A 19,432-nucleotide genomic window follows, 5' to 3' on the forward strand; every position below is an offset into this window, starting at 1 on the left:
GGGTAGGAGGAACAACTCTTTCTACGGGAAGAAAAAAACCCTCTGGCAAACATGTTCAGTGCCCCTTTCCATCTAAAAGGACCCGTTTAATGAGTTTTTAGAGTGCTCTTATAAGCGCTTTTTCTCGTATGAGATAAGCGGCCTTTCTTATTTCGCTCTTTTAATGTCCGACCAGCACCCATTCTCTTTTTTTGCGTTCTGTTCCATTCTGAAAGTACATCTATCAGTTGGATGATCGCTTTAAAAATGTTTTTACTACAACCTTCAGCTCATTTTTCATAGGGAAATTTCTCTTCTGCAATGTGTTCCTATCACCTCTGATCAAGTGTCCCGCTTTATCTAGTTTGTTTAAAATGTTCAGTCTGTTAAAGTAATTTTATTACAGTTGGCACCGCCTTTTTTGCAGGGAAAGCAAAACTACAGGAAAGGGGTACTTGCCTGTCACAATTTCCCGTTGAAAATACTCTTTTCCGAATGCCTTGCCCTTTGAGGAACACTTTTTAATCTGCGCATGTTTGCTCTAAAGTTGATCATTATTTACTTGTTATTTATTTCATAATGCGATATATTTCCCTCTTTTTTACTCATTTACTTTTTCCTCCTCTGAAGGGCCACATATTCAGTATTTCCCAAAATTAGACGAGCCAAAAAGAGAGAAAAACTAGAGGACCGACTTTGGCAGTCTCGCCTGCATTACGTGATTCAATAGCAGCAGTGCTGACTTTCAAAATGATTATATTCTTAATAAACACCATTCATATAATAATATGCTACTACGTTCATTGACCCTTAATGACATTTGACCTTGATCAAGTGACCTGCTATTTGTGCAAGATGAGCAATGATACTGGAAAACTCCTCTGTCCACATTTCAATGCACGGTGAGTGAAAAACAAACAAAAAGTTAGACACCACACAAATCCCAAATTTAAGGAAAAAAGTAAGTCATGAACAAATAATTATTGTATACTATACGACATGAAAGAGTATAGCTTCCACATAATTTGATGCCATATTTATATGGCATGTGTTAACGCTTGATTATCAGGAAATATTCTTTGCATTGATTTAAATTTTTATTTGCGCCAAAGTAAGGCATGACTGCTATGTCAATGGTGTCATTATCCTATAAGGGTTGCAGTAAAATCCACTTCAAAACGCTTTATCAGTAATTTGCATTATAATTGTTTATTAACACTCTTTAGTATCAATTCACAAGTTAATTTCATTGAAAAGGGATTTGCAAATTATGTTAATCAACTCAAGTAGGATTGACATCACTGGCATGTAGACAAGTGTTCATCCACTGCAGTCATGCCTTGCTTTGGCGCAAATCAAAATTTACATCACTGCAAAGAATACCAAATGATTATCCAAGAGTGATTTAATACCATTGTGGTAATAAATTATTTGAGAGAAGATACTCTATCATGCCATTATAATACTTATGCATTCATGTCATATAATATTTCCTAGTTTGGGGATTTTGTAAGGTGTCATTTTTTTTATTCACACGGAATATCCATAAACTTAAAGTTACGATGGTAACTCACCAAATACCCCAAAAATGCCCAATTTTCATTGACCCTAAATGACCTTTGACCTTAGTCATTTGATCTGAAACTCGATCGGGACGTTCAATAATAATACTTCATGACATTTATGTGCAAGTTTCATGAGCTAGGTCCATACACTTTCTAAGTTATGTCATTTAAAAAAATTAACCATACGTTGTCGCCACCGTCGGAAAAGCGGCGCCCGTAATCTCTCTCTGCCATAAACCTTTTTTTTGGGGGGGGATTTACGGTGTGCACCCGTATCCTTTGATAAGAATAAGCGCCTGATACCGTTTTCTTGTTAACGACTTTTGATTATTATTTGAGACATCTAAGAGTGGGGTAGATATTCTAATTTAATTTTATCGTATTTGGTTGTAAGATGCACTTTTCAAAATACGAAGTGCCCTTTACCTCCCTGTGCCACCCCACTTCCAATTTCGATCCGCCGCCCCTGTTCTTATAAATAGCAAACAAGTTATTCTCTTTTCCAAACTCCGCACAATCTGAATATAGCACAATATTCGGTATGCCAGTCAGCTTCTCAATAACTTCCATCAATCTGTAAGCACGAAATCAAGTCTCCCAGCTTTCATAATTATATCCAGCATCTTCCTCAGTCCTGTAAGTTCCTTTTTTTTCTTAGGGGCACCATAGCCTGGTTTCCATAAGCTCTTTGTAAAGTTACGAGTGACTTTACAAACGATTGGACTTTGTTCTTAGGCGGCGAGTCAGCCATACATGGGGATATATCATTTAGTCGTGTAATCAGTCGTACATAACCAACAAACATCTTCATGAAACGTCCACCTGGACCAGAGCGGGGACCAGAGTTAGATGCCATGATTAGATGATATCTACGGTGCGATATGAGGCTGTGAATCCTGAGCGTGTGCCAGAGGAATCAGACCTAAATCGAATTTGAAGCCAGTTCTGTAAAGAAATGAAGGTACCGCCTGGCGCCTGAGACCCACAGACCCTGCGAGTAATCAAAGGAAACATACAGCGAATTGTAAATAATGATGTTCAGCAGTATCAAAATCGACATAAAAGAAGCATTTTACTGGTTGAAATTTGAATATTGAATCCCAATAAACGGCAGAATCGATGGTCATGGTTGGCAGGACCGTACGTGTATTATAATTTTATTCCCAATTTGCCTCTAATATTTTTTTTCAAAATAATAATTGTTTCCAGTGAGTGCTTGGAGGGCTGGGATATCAACATTATATTTGACTCACATATCCACCCCCGCTCCTCCTTGTCAGGACATCTCCACAAGCAACCATAGTGAAAATCTCTAAAAGGATACTTCGTGCTGAATATATTTAGATCTGAATAAATAGCATAAAATTCACAGAGCAAAATGCTGAAAATTTTCATCAAAATCGGATGACAAATAACAAGTTATTGAATTTAAAGTAAAGCAATATTTTGTGAAAATAATTATAATGGACTTCGTCATGAATATTCATGAGGTATATAGGCTGAAGATGACACATCCCCACTTTCCTCTTTCTTACGTTATCACATGAAATCATTATTATTTAATTTTTCCTACTTGTGTGACTGATATGAATCCCTTGTAATGAAGTAAGTTGCAGCGATGAATATCTAATGCACTAAATCAGTTTTCAATCCAATTGTTAAGTTTTAAGTTCTAGGTAGAAAATATTTGAATAAACCTATTTTCATATAATGAAATACAAAAAGAACAATAAATTGGGGATATGTCATCATCAGATTGCTCATCGAAACAATGGAAATATAGCTTTGTTAATCCTTGTCCGATTTTGATGAAATATTCAGCGATTTGTTTGTGTACTGTTGTTTGGAACGTCCCTATTAGTCCATAGTCTATAGATGACGCTATACTGAAATCGTCGTAAGTATTGTTTAAGTGAACCAGTTCCATGAGGTCGGTGGGTGTTTCATAAAGCTGTTCGCAATTTAAGAGCGATTTTGAGAACGAAAGGTGATCCTTTCTTATGGAAAATGGTATATTCATTGGCGATGGTTACTTACGAAAAGCTATATGAAACGGTCCCTGGGGTCGAAGGTGCCTGACTACACCATATACATGTGGTTCGGGGTTCGATTCACGGCACGGTCGGCCCGGCGAGAACGAGGCATTTTATATACATTGTTCTTTTGTCTTGCATCCGAACAAGTGAAAGTACTATATGCATTATTAAAAAAAACAGTTAAAAGCTGCTCGGGCCTGTAGAAGCTTACCTCATTAAGACTTCAATCCCGCTGCCCGGATTCACAATGACGTAATCGCCCTCACACTCGGTCGAGGGTTCGACGTCCAGGTGGTGAATAGTGAGCTCGATGCGACGACCAGCGGGAGCAACCATGGTGTAGTAGCAGACAGCGTTGTTCGAGTAGTCGGCCGGATAGTTCGGAGAAGCCAAAGTGCCAGTCAGAGCTGAAAAATATCCACCGCAAGAACCGACGAACTCTGGGTGAAAACAAAAGGGGGTGGGGGGCAATAAAAGACAGATATGAATGATTGTTTGAAAACAATACCTTGGAATGAATGTTTAACGGCGGGAAGATCGATCTGGCCGGATCAATACTATCAGAGTGTAAAAAGTGCACTCCTAGCACAAATTAATAGACGAATAATTTTCATATCAAACATTTCCTATAATTCTGAATGTAGTGATTAGGGTAAACATTTTCTAAAGAGTCAAGCAGATCGCAAGCTTAGACATATATTGTTCATATCATTAATTTTAATAATCAGTTTACATACCTCCACCCTCTCCTTCGGTAGTCGTGGTCATCTGTGTTGTTGTCTGGGCCGTGGTCGTTGGAACAGTCGTTGATTCCTCTCCGACAAGGGGACCGATGATGTTATAGGTCGCACGGAATCCACGACCGTTGACGTAAGGGTCAGAATGAAATTTCAAAATCATCTCGCTGTTCTGTGTATAGAATGCAGGTGGACGCTCACTGCCGCAGAAAGTATTTCCTGTCAGGTCGTTGTCACCAGATCGGATGTTGAGGTAGTCGTATTCGCAGTTTTCATGGTCCTCGAAGTCGAAATCACTGAACACGAGCGAGATCGACGACCCCTGCCCTCCCTAAAATGACGATTAGAAAATGTTTTGTTTCAATCAATTACTCTGCATAATCGCAAATAAGCGAAACAGGAAAAGAGATGGATAGAGCGATTAACTAGCTCTCCCTACCCCCACATTGTGAATCATCGGTGGAGTTTGATAAGTTTGTCGAGGAATATAACGAGGTGCATCTCGTTGTGTGTGGGCAGTCTCATTACATAATCCTCTCAGAAATATTCAATTTCATCATTAGAATCTGCAATCTGGCTTACTCCGAAGTCCAAACCCTTTCAACACTAACAAAAATAAAAATGAACAGAATGTTGCAATGTTCGCCTTTTACCTGAATGCGATAGCTGCAATCAAACAGGTCGTCATAATTCCCGGGGTAGTTAATAGATTTGATCTCGCCGTAGGCAGCAGTGTATGTGTGCATACATTCTTCAGAAGGGCCCACGGGATCTACTGGGCCACCTGTTTGGTGGCAGAAGGTCCCGCTGAAACCCGGTGGGCACACGCAGTTGCAGTTAGGCCCCTGGTAACCATCATTGAGACACACGATTTCCGTAGTGCACTCCTCGTTGCATTTGTAGATGATGTTAGCGAGTTTGATGTCGAGAAAGCTGAGGTAATCGCGGTTGCCGAGTAGGCCAAGTTTGGAAAGATCTTTCGTGGTGATTGTTGGAAATCCATTTTTGGAGAAGTACTGGTGGAAGGAGATAGGATTGTAAAGTGTTAAAGGAATATATAAGAAAATTTATATGAACTTATTTTAGTGTCAATAAGAGTGAAAATGCAGAACAGAAACTATTTATCATTAATTACATGGTTTATATATACCTAGATAGATAAACGTCTTCTATTAGTGTGCGTTTATTTCCTACAGTTTCATGAAATTCTATTCATCTGTACGGTTTGAGATATTTGCAGCACTGTTGTAGAATATGGACTGAGAAACACCAAGGGATAGGCATACAGATAGATTTGAATTTATCGGTTTGGTTTATTTCATTTCTCATCAATTTTCAATATACAAATCAGAAATACAGAGATTCAATATAAAAATCAACAACAAAAATGAGCTTGCAGTTGTAAAATACATATATAATGTAATAAAGTCATATCGCCATTGACAACTAATAGTCCTAGAAAAGGATGTGGCTTATGGAAAATGAATAATTCGTTATTAAAAGACGATTATTATACGAAAAATGTGAAAAGTTTGATTAAAAAATTTATATTGGAAAATGTAATTATGAATCCTCAAATGAAATGGGATATGTGTAAAATAAAAATTAAAGAATACACAATCAAGTATTCGAAACAAAAACAGAAAGAAAATAATGAAACTTTTAAAAAATTACAATCTGAATTCGATTTAATGATTTATAAGACTGATGAAAACCCATCTAATGAAAATAAAGCTGAATTAGAACGAACAAAAATTCAACTAGACCAATGGTTAACATATAAATGCAAAGGAGCTTTCATCAGATCCAGACAAAAGTGGATGGAGCATGGTGAAAAGTCAACCAAATATTTTTTTGAAAGTGAAAAGAGAAACGGAAAGAGAAAAGAAATTAATTCTATTAAAAAGAATGGAAGGGTTATTACAAACCAGGAATCTGTTCTTGGAGAAATATTTCAATATTATAAACGTTTGTACTCTAAAACAATCAATGAAGTTGAATCGTCTGATATTGATGACTATTTAGATTCAACTATATTACCTACGTTAACAGAACAAGAAGCATTGTCATGCGAAGGTATACTTACTGAAGAAGAATGTCGTAATGCTTTATTTTCTATGAAAAACAATAAGTCGCCAGGTAGTGACGGTTTATCTGTTGAATTTTTAAAGTATTTTTGGGACGATGTTAAATCCCTTATAATAGATAGTGTTAATGAAGGTTTTATTAAAAAACAGTTATCAGAAACTCAGAAATTAGCTATTTTAACTTTGCTTTACAAGAAAGGTGATAAACAATGTCTAGATAACTGGAGACCAATATCATTGCTCAACACTGATTATAAGATTGCAGCAAAAGTATTGTGTACAAGATTAAGAGGTGTTATAGATAAATTGATTTCTTTTGATCAATCAGGTTATTTAAAACAGCGTTCTTCTATGCAAAATCTACGTTTGGTTAAAGATATTATTAAATATTGTGAATATAATAATCACCCAGGCATTTTTCTTTTTCTTGATTTTCGAAAAGCTTTCGATACGGTTACCCATCAGTTCTTATTTCAAATATTATACAAACTTAAATTCAAAGAATCTTTTATTACATGGATTAAGGTCCTCTACGCAAATGTTGGAGGGAGTGTCATGAATAATGGTTGGATTTCGAAAAAATTTGAAATAAAAAGAGGAATTAGACAGGGTTGCCCTCTGTCGGCTCTATTGTTTATTCTTGTGGTTGAAATTATGGCATTAAAGATAAGGCAGAATATTGATATCAGTGGTATTACTGTAGTATCTACTGAAACTGGTATTTCAAAAGAATTTAAGATATCACAACTTGCAGATGACACTGTTCTCTTTTTAAACAACATTCAATCTGCCAACTTATGTCTTGGAGAAGTAAAACGTTTTGGTTTATTTGCTGGGCCAAGCCTAAATGTGATGAAAACAAATGCTGTCACTATGCAACAACAACACGCATTCATTGAAGGTATTAAATGGAATGATGAACCTGTCAAGTACTTAGGAATGTATCTAACAAGTGATAAAAAAGAGTCTGAACGACTGAATTGGTTTATGAAACTTCAAAAAGTTAAATCAATTTTAAATTTTTGGAAAATGAGAAATTTAACTTACTATGGTAAAGTTTTGATTCTTAAATCATTAGTAATTTCTCAATTTGTTTATGTTGCCTCTGTGTTACCCATCCCCCAGAAGCTAATTGTTGATCTCAATAAACTGATGTATAATTTTTTATGGAATTCAAAACGAGAAAAAGTCAAGAGAGCAGTCTTGATTAATGATATTACAAGAGGAGGACTGCGAATGATAGATCTGAAATCTAAATTCCAATCCTTACATTTATCATGGTTGAGTAGATTCTTTGAAAATGATAATGATGTACCGTGGAAGTTCATGTTTAGATATTGGATTGAAAAAATTTGTCCTTTTTTATTAATTTTGAAAACAAATTGTTTCAGTAAAGATATGTTGAAGTTGTGCGTAAAACAAAAGGTACCCGACTTTTATATAGACTGTCTCATAACTTGGAGTGAACTTAAGTATATTCAGTTTCCAGATATTGTTAATGTTAAAAATCAAGTTTTGTGGTATAATAGTAATATCACACATGATAGAAAACCCTTATTTTTTAAAAAATGGTTTGAAAAAGGTATTATAACGATTAATGACATTGTAGAAAATGGACGATTTCTGCCAAGAGAACATATTTGTCGAGTGCTTGGCTTAAATTCTTTGTTAATTGACTTTATGTATTCGAAACTGAAAAATGCGATACCAAAAATTTGGATCGAAAGAATTCTAGACATAAATTATGCAGATAACGATGAAACAAATTCACAATACGGAAGCGACGTATTCGAAATTAGAACGCTTGATTTTATTAGACTTCGATCAATGAAGTCTCGCAATTTTTATAGTTTATTGTGTGAATTTAATAAAAGAGAACCGGCTGCTTTAACATTCTGGGAAGGTAAATTGAACCTTGCAATTGATTTTGACTGGAAAGACACATTGAAATTTAAGTTTAAGACGTTGAAAAACAATAAAATAAAGCAACTCAACTTCAAAACTCTTCACAGGATTTTACCGTTTAGATACAACTTGTGGAGGTGGAAAATTGTAACAGACAACTTATGTATTTTCTGTAAAACAACAGAATCTTTTGTTCATGTTGTTTTAGAGTGCCCAAGCGTAAAGCTTTTCTGGAAACGTATTGTGGATTTGATTAATTTAATGTTTAAAGAAAAAATTATATTAAACGAAAAATTATTAATAGTTGGTTTTGATTTCACACATGAAAAGGCAACAGATATAAATATAGTCCTTGTGTATGCTCAATATGCAATCTATTTGATGTATATGATTAATTATTTTCAAGGTAAACCATACAACAGTTGTTCTATATGGCATGTGTTTAAATATGAAATTCTTTTAGACGACATCTCGGATGTTATCTCTAAGACCCTGGATGGGCCTGGATGTTAATACATGTTAACTTGGCAATTGAATGAATAAAAAACCTCTGACACGAGGAAAAGAAAAAAAAAATAAAGGACAAGTCCACCCCAACAAAAACTTGATTTGAGTAAAAAGAGAGAAATTCAACAGGCATAGCGCTGAAAATTTCATCGGGGTCGGATGTAGGATAGGAAAGTTGTAGCATTTTAAGGTTTCGCTTGTTTTCGGCAAAACGGTTGTATGAGCGAGCCAGTTGCATCCGGGTGGGAGAGTTGATGACGTCACTCACTCACTGTTTCTTTTGTATTTTGTTATATGAAATATGAAATATTTTGATTTTCTCGCCATTGTCGTGTGGAATGGGGTTTCGTTCCTCCCTGAACACGTGGAGTTCCATTGTTTTGGCATTTTGTGCTTCGGGCAGGGAGGGCCTGGTCGTAAAATTTATAAAAATTGAAATATTGTATAATTCAAACAATAATAAAAAAACAAAGGAGATGGTGAGTGAGTGACGTCATGGACTCTCTCATTTGGATGTGGCTGGCTCGTTCGTGTAGCTGTTTTGTTGAAGGTGGGCGAAACTTTCAAATGTCATGTGGCTTTCTTGTTTTGCGTCCGATTTTGATGGGGTTTTCAGCGTTGTGCTTGTCTGATTTTTCTCTATTGGTTCAAATCAACATTTTTCTGAGGTGGACTTGACCTTTAATTTGTCGCTAGAAAAAATATTTTGAAAAGAGAACAAAAAATATTAACCAACCGTTACCATTCTTTTTCTCCCTAACCCTCTGCACAGCAGAATCGCCACCGATGGCTAAAAATAAATGCTGTATTTCATATTGCTCTTTACTGTCTTAGTGATTATTATCATTAATGTTACCGTCATTATCGTGAATAGATTATCATAATTATGATCATATCATTGTTACCATTATTATGATTATCATGAACCCACAATTACATGCACCCATGATAATAGCAGGGCCTACTGGGAGAACAGTTTTCAGAACGGAAGTGGCTTCCCTGGGTAAAGATACCTGTTATTATTGCACTGTTTGTCTGATTTTCTTTCCCTTTTCCTCTTGAGGCCTTCATCAATTTCAAGCTCTAAGCTTAAGATGAAGGTCTCCCACATTTCAAATGTATTATGTTGGTATATGTATATATATATATCATTTTTTTCTGCTATTTTATTTTTTTTACAATTATAAAAAAAGAGAAAATTATCAGGTAAAGATATATTCAAATCAGATTGTATAGGCCTATATGTATATATTAATTATATCATTTGCTTGTTATGCTAAGAAAAAATGATTACTCTTGTATATGCTTATTGGAATGTGGAAATAAATAAATCAAATCAAATTATTCTAATTACCCATCATAAAAAAAAAAAAAAAAAAAAAATATCGCCATTTCTTAAATATAGCATTAAAAGTATGAATATTGGGTGTATGCTAAAAAAGAAGAAAATGAAACAAAAAGAGACCAGCTGAGAAGACAGGCTTGTTATAATTTTGATTTATATAATGCGTGAATTCATTAAATTAAAGGCACACATATAAAAACGAGAGAATATACGGAGAGTATAGTAGAGCAAACACGGAAACTGTATTTCAAGAAAGATAAATGATACAAGTGGAATGCCTCTGGCCGTCTCACCTGCATCACGCGGTTCAATATAGCAGCAGTGCTGACTTTGAATACTACTCTAACTCGCACAAGATGTTCAGTGATACATGGTTACTCTTATGTCCACTTTTTATGAACGAGACCAATAAACTTACAGAGGTATGATGGTTATTCAACAAAAAACCCCAACATGGCCAAAGTTCATTGACCATACATGACCTTTGACCTTGATCATGTGACCTGAAACTCGCACAGGATGTTCAGTGATACTTGATTACTCTTATGTACAAGTTTCATGAATAAAATCCATTAACTTTCATAGTTTTGATGGTAATTCAACAGATAAACCCAATTCGGCCAAAGTTCATTGACCTTTGACCTTGGTCATGTGACCTGAAACGCGCACAGGATGTTCAGTGATATTTGATTACTCATATGTCTAAGTTTAATGAACTAGACTAATAAACTTTCAAAGTTATGATGGTAATTCAACAGATACCCCCGATTCGGCCAAAGTTCATTGACCCTAAATGACCTTTGACCTTAATCATGAGACCTGAAACTTGCACAAAATATTCAGTGATGCTTGATTACTATTATGTCCAAGTTTCATGAATCATATCCATAAACTTTCAAAGTTATGATGGGAATTCAACAGATATCCCCAATTCGGCCAAAGTTCATTGACCCTAAATGACCTTTGACCTTGGTCATGTGACGTGAAACTCATGCAGGATATTCAGTGATACTTGATTAACCTTATGTCCAAGTTTCATGAACTAGGTCCATATATTTTCCAAGTTATGATGACATTTCAAAAACTTAACCTCAGGTTAAGATTTCGATGTTGATTCCTCCAACATGGTCTAAGTTCATTGACCCTAAATGACCTTTGACCTTGGTCATGTGACATGAAACTTTAATAGGATGTTCAGTAATACTTGATTAACCTTATGGCCAAGTTTCATGAACTAGGTCCATATACTTTCTAAGTTATGATGTCATTTCAAAAACTTAACCTCAGGTTAAGATTTGATGTTGACGCCGCCGCCGCCGCCGCCGTCGGAAAAGCGGCGCCTATAGTCTCACTCTGCTTCGCAGGTGAGACAAAAACTAAGGAATAATGAAGCAAGGGGGCTCCAGCACAAAGAAAGAAAAATAGATAGATTTCAGTAACTTTTACAATCACAGACCAACGATTGTCATTGCATATAAAGGGTGGAATAAAGTGCCCTCACCTCGCAAGGCACATGGTTATTATCATTATTATTTGTTACCTCTTGATTTCTTTTTGCCAATAAGTAAAACAAATATAAATACTTACATGAGTGCCGTAGTGCATGAGCGAGCCGGGGTCGTAGGGGATCTCACGTGTCGTCACCTGATTAGTGGTGTACTTAACAAAGTTCACTTCGGTCCCTGATTGGATGTTGTTCCAGTGGATGGTCACGTGGTCATCGCGATCAGGTCGAGACTGCTCGTGGTGGAACCCGATAGCGTGGCCGATCTCGTGCGCGACGACGCCAGGCTGTGTCAAGAGAATATTGGATTGCAATAAAAAATATGATCACCAATTTCGTGTATAATTATACTGTTGTGCGTATAGTGACCATCTTTTTTTTTTATAAAGATCTTGTAGTAAGAGGTTTCACAATTTACTCATTATGTTTTAGGGTTTAAAAAGCAACATAATATTTATTCTTTAGGATTTTCAGAGGCATTATTATCATTAAATGATCTCTATGAACTATTGGAAATATCACACTTATAGAATGCAGAGTTTAATATTTGTCAAAATTTGACAAGGGTTATAGAATTCGTTTTCACTTTGTTAAAAACACTGGGTAAAATTTGAGATGGGCCTGTCTCAACTGTCACAAGAATTTATGAAACAGCCCCAAATGTCCTATAATAGATTCGATTATATTGACTTCGTATTTTGTGGAAACTTTCTAGATGGTTCATATTCCGTTTTCAAATTAAATGATTTTAAATGAAATAAACAATGGCGGCTCAATGCAATGGCATTTTCACGGAAGAAGGGAGGGGGGGGGGCAAGAATAAGACCCTAAACGTGACGTCATAGGGTTACACAACCAAGGCCCCCTTTTTAGACTCATATTTATTACTCTTCCCTCTTCTTCCTCTTCATTTTTTTTTACCTGTCTTTCTCTTTTAGGCCCCCCCCCTCCATTTGGCCCTTGTTGTGAGAGAGTTCAGACCAACATAGAAAGAGGCTCACAAAAGTAACACCCCCTCCCCAGTAGTACCGCCCCTTTATACAAGCCAACAATACGGGAATCCCTTCTTACCGATTCGCATCCCACCCCGATTGAGATTTGCTGGGCACCGGAGAACACCCGACCGAGATACGACCAACAGCCTCGGGAATCCTTCACAAATGAGAGTCTAGAATTGTGCCCGAGTTCACTGTAGATCTGATCTGGACTGTAAGGTTGGAACTTGATACAGGTATGATCGGTCCATTGCTTCATACCTGTCATGATCACCCCGATATCACCGGCTGGAAACAAGCCAATGTCATCATACTCTTTGTAATTAATTATTCTCATTATCTCGTTGAAGAAAATATGCTGATTATACGGACAATTACAATAAAGTTTGAAAAGACTATATTTCACACAAAATATGAATCTATAAATGGGTAACTGTGCAGTAGTGGATGAGAATGAGAAAAGTCAAACAAACATAACACTGAAGATTTCATCAAAATTGGATGTAAAATAAGACAGTTGTAATATTTTGAAGTTTCGCTTAATCCTGGTCCGTATGCAAATGAGGGGAACGATGACAAATCATCACCCACTCACTATTTCTTTTGTATTTTATTATATGAAATATGAAATATTTTGATTTTCTCGTCATTGTCATGTTAAACATGAACACGTTAATTTTCATTATTTTAACATTTTGTGGTTCAAGCAAGGAGGTCCCAATTGTCAAATGCGCAAAAATGAAAAAGTGTAGGAATTCCAAGAATAAAAAAAACCAAAAGACATAGTGAGTGACATCAAAAGACATGAGAGTGACATCATCGACTCTCTCATTTGCATATCACTGAGTTGAGCATATAACCATTTTGTTGAAAATAAGCGAAACTTTAAAACGTCATAACTTTCTTATTTTGATGAAGCTTTCAACGTTATTCATGTTTGATTTTTCTCTATTTGTTTAGATCAACCTTTTTTCTTGGGTGGACTTGACCTTTAAAGAGGATGGAAACGGGGTAGGACGCAGTACGTGGCATGCAGTTTATCCTTATTTTGGTCAAACGAATTCATTTGGTCAAATCATCACTTAGTAAGAAGCTAGTTCACATTTATGGAAATTGCAAGGAAAAAAAAAACATTATAGCAGGCTCAAAAGGTTTCCCGATTGAGGGGGGGGGGGGGGGCTCTATAATGACCACAGATTCTAAACTTTTTTTATCGTCATTGCTAAACAAAAATAAAAATAAAACTATGTCTGTAAACCACTCGATAAAAATTGTTTATCACATTGATAACTTACCAGAATCACTGGATAACTCAAAGGGTACTGTCTTCAGAGGCCATCTCCTCTGCTGAAAGATCACTGCTTTTCTCTTCTTTCTTCTCCGGTCGCCATGAACACGCTCATCATCAAGCATCTCCCAGAGATTCGCCCATTGTTCGTCTGTCAGCATGATGTCGGACTGAAAGGCGCCGTCGCTCTCTTCTTCCATTGGGGATGCTGGAATATCGTTCTTATCATACGACATAAAAAATGATAATCAATAAAATTTGATAATAAAATTATATTTTTGCTAGAAAAAGACAGAGAAAAATGATTTGGAGGCCTAGTATCACGAATATGCCAAGAGTTTTTCTTGTGTGTTTCAAAGAAACGAAAATCAAAATAACCATCTATCAAAATATTAGTTACCAATTGTGGGCGTCTCGATAGGCAAATAGATCAATTACAATTCGCTAAGAATTTTTTTTTTTGCTTATTAATATAGGTCTAAACAAAGATCACATGGACTATGTTGACTAACATAGGTAACATGTGCGGCAGAGCAGGGTGTTATCCATGGAGGGGAGGGGGACATCATCCTCTGCTCCGCCGCCCATGATTGATAGGTAAACATCGAGGGTGCATCCCTCCCCAATATTGTACATGGTGATTCCCTTTGAATTTCAGGAGTTAAGAATTATTTTTACTCTTTAATGCGTGATTGCGCTCCCTTATCGAGTCAGAATCATCCTTCTTTGGTCAAATAGTTCATGACACAAATTGAGTCCTTTGCTGAATAAGAGCCAGAGGTGGAACAAAATGTCAAGGAACGGTAGTAGTAAGGACCCATCTTTTTGCATGGCTTTTAATTATATACAGGTGCGGATCCAAAGTCATTGCGGTGAGCCAATTGCTAATTGTTTGTGCCCCCCCCCCCCCATTCAAAATGCCTAGGTCTGGAACCGATTCCAGGTCGATCAATGCTCTAACGTTGTTTCGAATGAAATATCACGTCAGTTTGGGTAACCAAGAATTGTTAGGAAGACTGTATCATGAGACATGACACCCACTCTATTTCACACCTTTCACCACACAGCCACCTTGGCCACCTTGGATAGATATACCCTCTTCAAACCAAATATTTCTGAATGACATTTTTTTTTCATTTACATTGTATGAAAACCTCAACTAGGATATTGTCTAACCTTGACAAAAAATGTGTCGCGAAAAATAAGTTTCTTTTCATTTTGTCTTTGATATTTTTTTCAGACTATAGAACAATCTAAGATTCCAAATTCAAAATAATATCATCATGGATTTCTTAAATATATTTTTGATGTTAGCAGTCCACGGGCATACACGAATCTCGTTTCCATTGTATACAAATATCGCCATTTTCTTCGAAAAAGAAAAGGCATAAAATATACAAAGTCAACCAGTGGCGTACCTAGGATTTTCCAAAAGGGGGCAATTTTTTGGAGGACATTTCGTCTGCGAAAAAATTGACAAGCAAAAAAAAAAAAGGTCTTCAACTTCAAAAGAGGGGGGACACAATTGCATTTTACACGTCCCTGGATCAGTACTGTTGTGACTCGTCATGGGGGGAGGGAGCAGGGATACGTCCCCTGCATTAGTTGTGCTGCCCCCCCCCCCTAAGGTACGCTAGTGAGGTCAACATTTTTGTCAGCACCACAACACAAGTTGTACTTATTTTTATAAGGGTCATCTTTACCGGTCTTCCCAATCTCATAATTTCCCCATCATTTTACGAAATGAAAATTTTTAGCACATTAATCGATCGAGATAATTTTTATTTCTACGAACTTCCACAAGGACCGTTTTCGACAACATGCTTCCATAGATCACAATGAATTCCTTGCGAAAGTAATCTATGTGATTAATCAGAAAAAAAGGGAAAAGAAAGAAATCAATTGAAACTCATCACTTTCAAGCAGTTTACTGCTTTCAAGATGAAGTTTTTCATCCAATTTGATTGTTTGATGATTATGAAAAGCGGGTGTTTTTTTTATATCCTGCTTGTACAAAGTCATATACATGTAGCACATTCCAGATGGAGATAAGCCACCATGACGGAATCATTATAGGCTATTGACATTACGAGTTCAAATCCATTTAAAATTCGAAGAGAGGATGAGAATATACCCTTTCAAAGCATTTTGCACACTTTATAGGGGAAATTTAAAAGCGTTGCGCAATAACAATGAAAATAACTTGTGTAACCAATAGTTTTGTAATAACAAAAATATTATTATAAACAGAAATGGTGTCGCTACCTTAAAAATTTTTGAAGTGCAGTTTCTGCAATAACCTACTTCAACGGCTGAGTGAACATCAATTAGAAAGAGTTGCGCTTTTTTTGGGGGGGTTGGAGAAATGGTAGAAATTCTCCTCAAATCTATACCATTAACATTTATGTGTAGGCCTATATAAAATTATCACAGAACACATGGTATAACTACGAAAATCGAAAATATATCGATAGCCATGTCGATTTTGAAAAAAAAGATAGAATCAGTTAACGCACACACAGCAAAAACTCTGGTGTTAACCGCTGTACACCGAGGACCACACCAGATATTTTACACGGTGTTAAATTGGTGGTGTTAGTTTTACACCTACAGGTGTTATGACAACTCCTTTGGTTGTTACATTTACTCTTTGGTGTTATGTTCAATCTTTAGGGTGTAGTTTTAACACCTCAGGGTGTGGTCCTCTATTAACACCAATTGGTGTCAGTTTTACAGCACTTTCTTCAGAAAATGGTCAGTTACGTAATTTATTATTTTGGAGTAAATCCTAATTTAGGAGGGGATCCAGCACATTGCGTAATATTGTTTAACAAACTAAAAAAAAGACTCCATAGAGAAAATGACGTTGAACTCACCTCATCATCAGCGCCACGGCGTTCTCTTTGTAGATCTTTTTCCACAGCAGGTGCGCCATAGCAGTCTGGTACAATAGTCGAACAGATGATTAACAGCAGAATAATTCTACTCATTTCACTTACTGTCATTATCACTAAAATAGTCTGATTAATACACGCATTCGTGTGATAAAAAATAATTTGAGGGTAGCTTCGTAAAGATGCCTCTCCTTGTGTGAATGACAAAATCTACAGTTGCACTTCTCACGTGACAAAGTGTAATAAATTTTCAGAATTTTTTTTCTTGGTCTTGTAGAATAACTATTATAAAAAAATTTATAATTTTTTTTATGTAACTTCGAAAGACCGGCATGGTATTTGGCCGAAACACCTATACTCTCGCAGGTTTAGAAGGGTTGAATGGGATGACTCAGGTCTCCGATTCAGTGAACCAAAACCGTTTCTTCCTTCAAGAAGTAATCATGCATATTCATGAGTAAAAGGCAAACCTGTTCAGCCTATCCTCTGGCGAGAAGAATGGGAAAGAAGGGTTTACGTCACACTCTTAATTTGAATAATAATGCAATCTTTACGGACAGCGGGAAAATAACAAGAACCGGACCACTCACTCGCTAGGCTATCGGGGTTCTCCTTTTATTGAATGACGTTATCGGTCTGTGAGTATTGAATGCCCATATTTGAACATTATAACTTTCGACTATACCATTTCAATTGGTCTTCTTTTGTAGAGAAGTGGACACGCCTATAAACAAAAGAGTATTCATTCTTTGCTATTTTGGAATAATTTATCTCGATTTTCTGCGGTTGATATAGAAGTTTTCATTATTTTGTTTGCCCCGATTCCTCCTCATAGCTTTAAAGAATGAGCCGAATATATGAACCAAACTGTAGACCCAAGATTAATGTTCCATTTTCTTCCATTTTGGGAAACTGATTAAAGTTATTACGTTTCTTTCCGAGAATGAAAAGCAAGAAAACATTTAGAGTTTATTAAAAAAATTATATTGCCAAACTATTTTTTATAAGAAAATAGATGGTGAGATAGTTGGACGAAGTTACACTAGTATAATAATAAAAGACAAGACTGACAAATGGCAAACCGTTTACTAACTTAAATAATTTCTTAAAATTTATCAAGATCCAAATCGCCATCTAAAACAACTCACTTTATCAAGATATGATAATTTCCCATTCTTAGTTAGTACCACATCTTATTGTTTTATATCATTAAATTATACTTAGCAAAACTACGCTGACACCTTACTTATTATTACTGTAGCATATAGAGATACCCCTATTTATTTCCAAATTGAAATAAAGATATTGCTGATCATTATAGGCCGCACTATATCCACTGTGGTACATCCATACCCTTAAAATTATTTTTCATACCATCCTGTCACCATCGGGTACTTTTTTATCTCTAATATATACCGATATCCATCACTTTCGTAGCTACACAGCACAAGTTAACACGTCAAAATCTATTTCTAAAATGAGAGAAAACTAATCAGTAGATGCATTTTTAAATTATAATTATAATTCCGGTGTATCATCATTGCCTGTTCCATGATCGCTGGGAATAGTCGTGGATTATTCCTCTTCGATCAAGATCCATCTTCTTTGACATTCTCTGCAAAGTAAAGTAGTAATAGAAATAGTAGTAGAAATGTTTGAAATGTATCACAAAATGAAAAAAATGTAAGAGCTAATCTGGTTCCTAATCACACTCCTCTCAGAGTGAGACGAGGTACCAGTCATTTTGGAGTGGGATTTGAATCTTATGAGAGTGTTTGTTTGCTCCTTCTTGAGTGTAGTGTTTAGACGTTGGTGTCTGCGCTTGTTAATCGAGCAGGATAAACATGGTGAAGAAGTTTTAAAAATCACTCAAGAGAATTCGAATGATATTGCAAACTTGCCCGAAAAAAACTGGCACTTCGTCCTTTTTTCATAACAGAAAAAATTCTAAAGCAGAATAAATGCAAAATTATATTTCTTCAATTCTTTTTGTATTGGAAGTCACAAAGTTTGTTTCAAATCATATAGAGGACCAGCTACAAAGATGCAGTTTGTGCTCCTGAGCTTTTTGACACACATTTCAGCAAAAACGGTAAAAAGATATATAGATAGATAGATAGAAAGATAATTTTTTGCAGCACTGCCTGACCAATAGTAATTAAGATGAATGTTGATTAAGTTGAGAATGGAGTATTGGTGTCAGAAGAGACACTTGTCGAAAGAGATGAGATTAGTCGAGACTGGAGAGAAACTTATTTAGCCAAGTTTCCTTGATGCAGATGACCCTTTAACCACCGATTCTTGCTCGGTAGGGGAGAAATGCGAGACTTTCCAGTGATGGGATAAAATGTGTGCATTGAGAGGCCTTTGAGAACGGCTGTTTATACATTGCCAGCCTATTGCACATGCGAGAAAATGTCAAAGTATGGAGTATGTGGTTAACGTGCATAGATTAATACATGTGTGCAAGGGCGGCGGAACCAGGGGGGATTGCCCCCCCCCCCCAAAAAAAAAAAAATAATAAATAAATAAATAAAAAATAAAAAAAATATAAAAATGCCCTTTTTTCAAAATGGAAAGTGCCTTTTTT

General features: G+C 36.1%; 1 protein-coding gene across 1 annotated transcript; it reads right to left on the reverse strand.

The window, feature by feature from the left end:
* Positions 1–1,797: 1,797 nt before the first annotated feature.
* LOC121407223 (blastula protease 10-like) lies at positions 1,798–17,194 on the reverse strand. The gene is made up of 8 exons (XM_041598190.1): positions 16,825–17,194; positions 13,956–14,169; positions 12,737–12,948; positions 11,749–11,952; positions 4,971–5,333; positions 4,318–4,648; positions 3,792–4,020; positions 1,798–2,535 (listed from the first exon to the last, which is right to left on the reverse strand). The coding sequence occupies exons 1-8, from the start codon at positions 16,951–16,953 to the stop codon at positions 2,403–2,405; spliced, it is 1,815 nt and encodes a 604-aa protein (XP_041454124.1). The 5' UTR covers positions 16,954–17,194; the 3' UTR covers positions 1,798–2,402.
* Between the last annotated feature and the right edge of the window lie 2,238 nt (positions 17,195–19,432).

Source organism: Lytechinus variegatus, chromosome 2 (assembly GCF_018143015.1).
Source record: "Lytechinus variegatus isolate NC3 chromosome 2, Lvar_3.0, whole genome shotgun sequence".
NCBI classification, from domain to species: Eukaryota; Metazoa; Echinodermata; class Echinoidea; order Temnopleuroida; family Toxopneustidae; genus Lytechinus; species Lytechinus variegatus.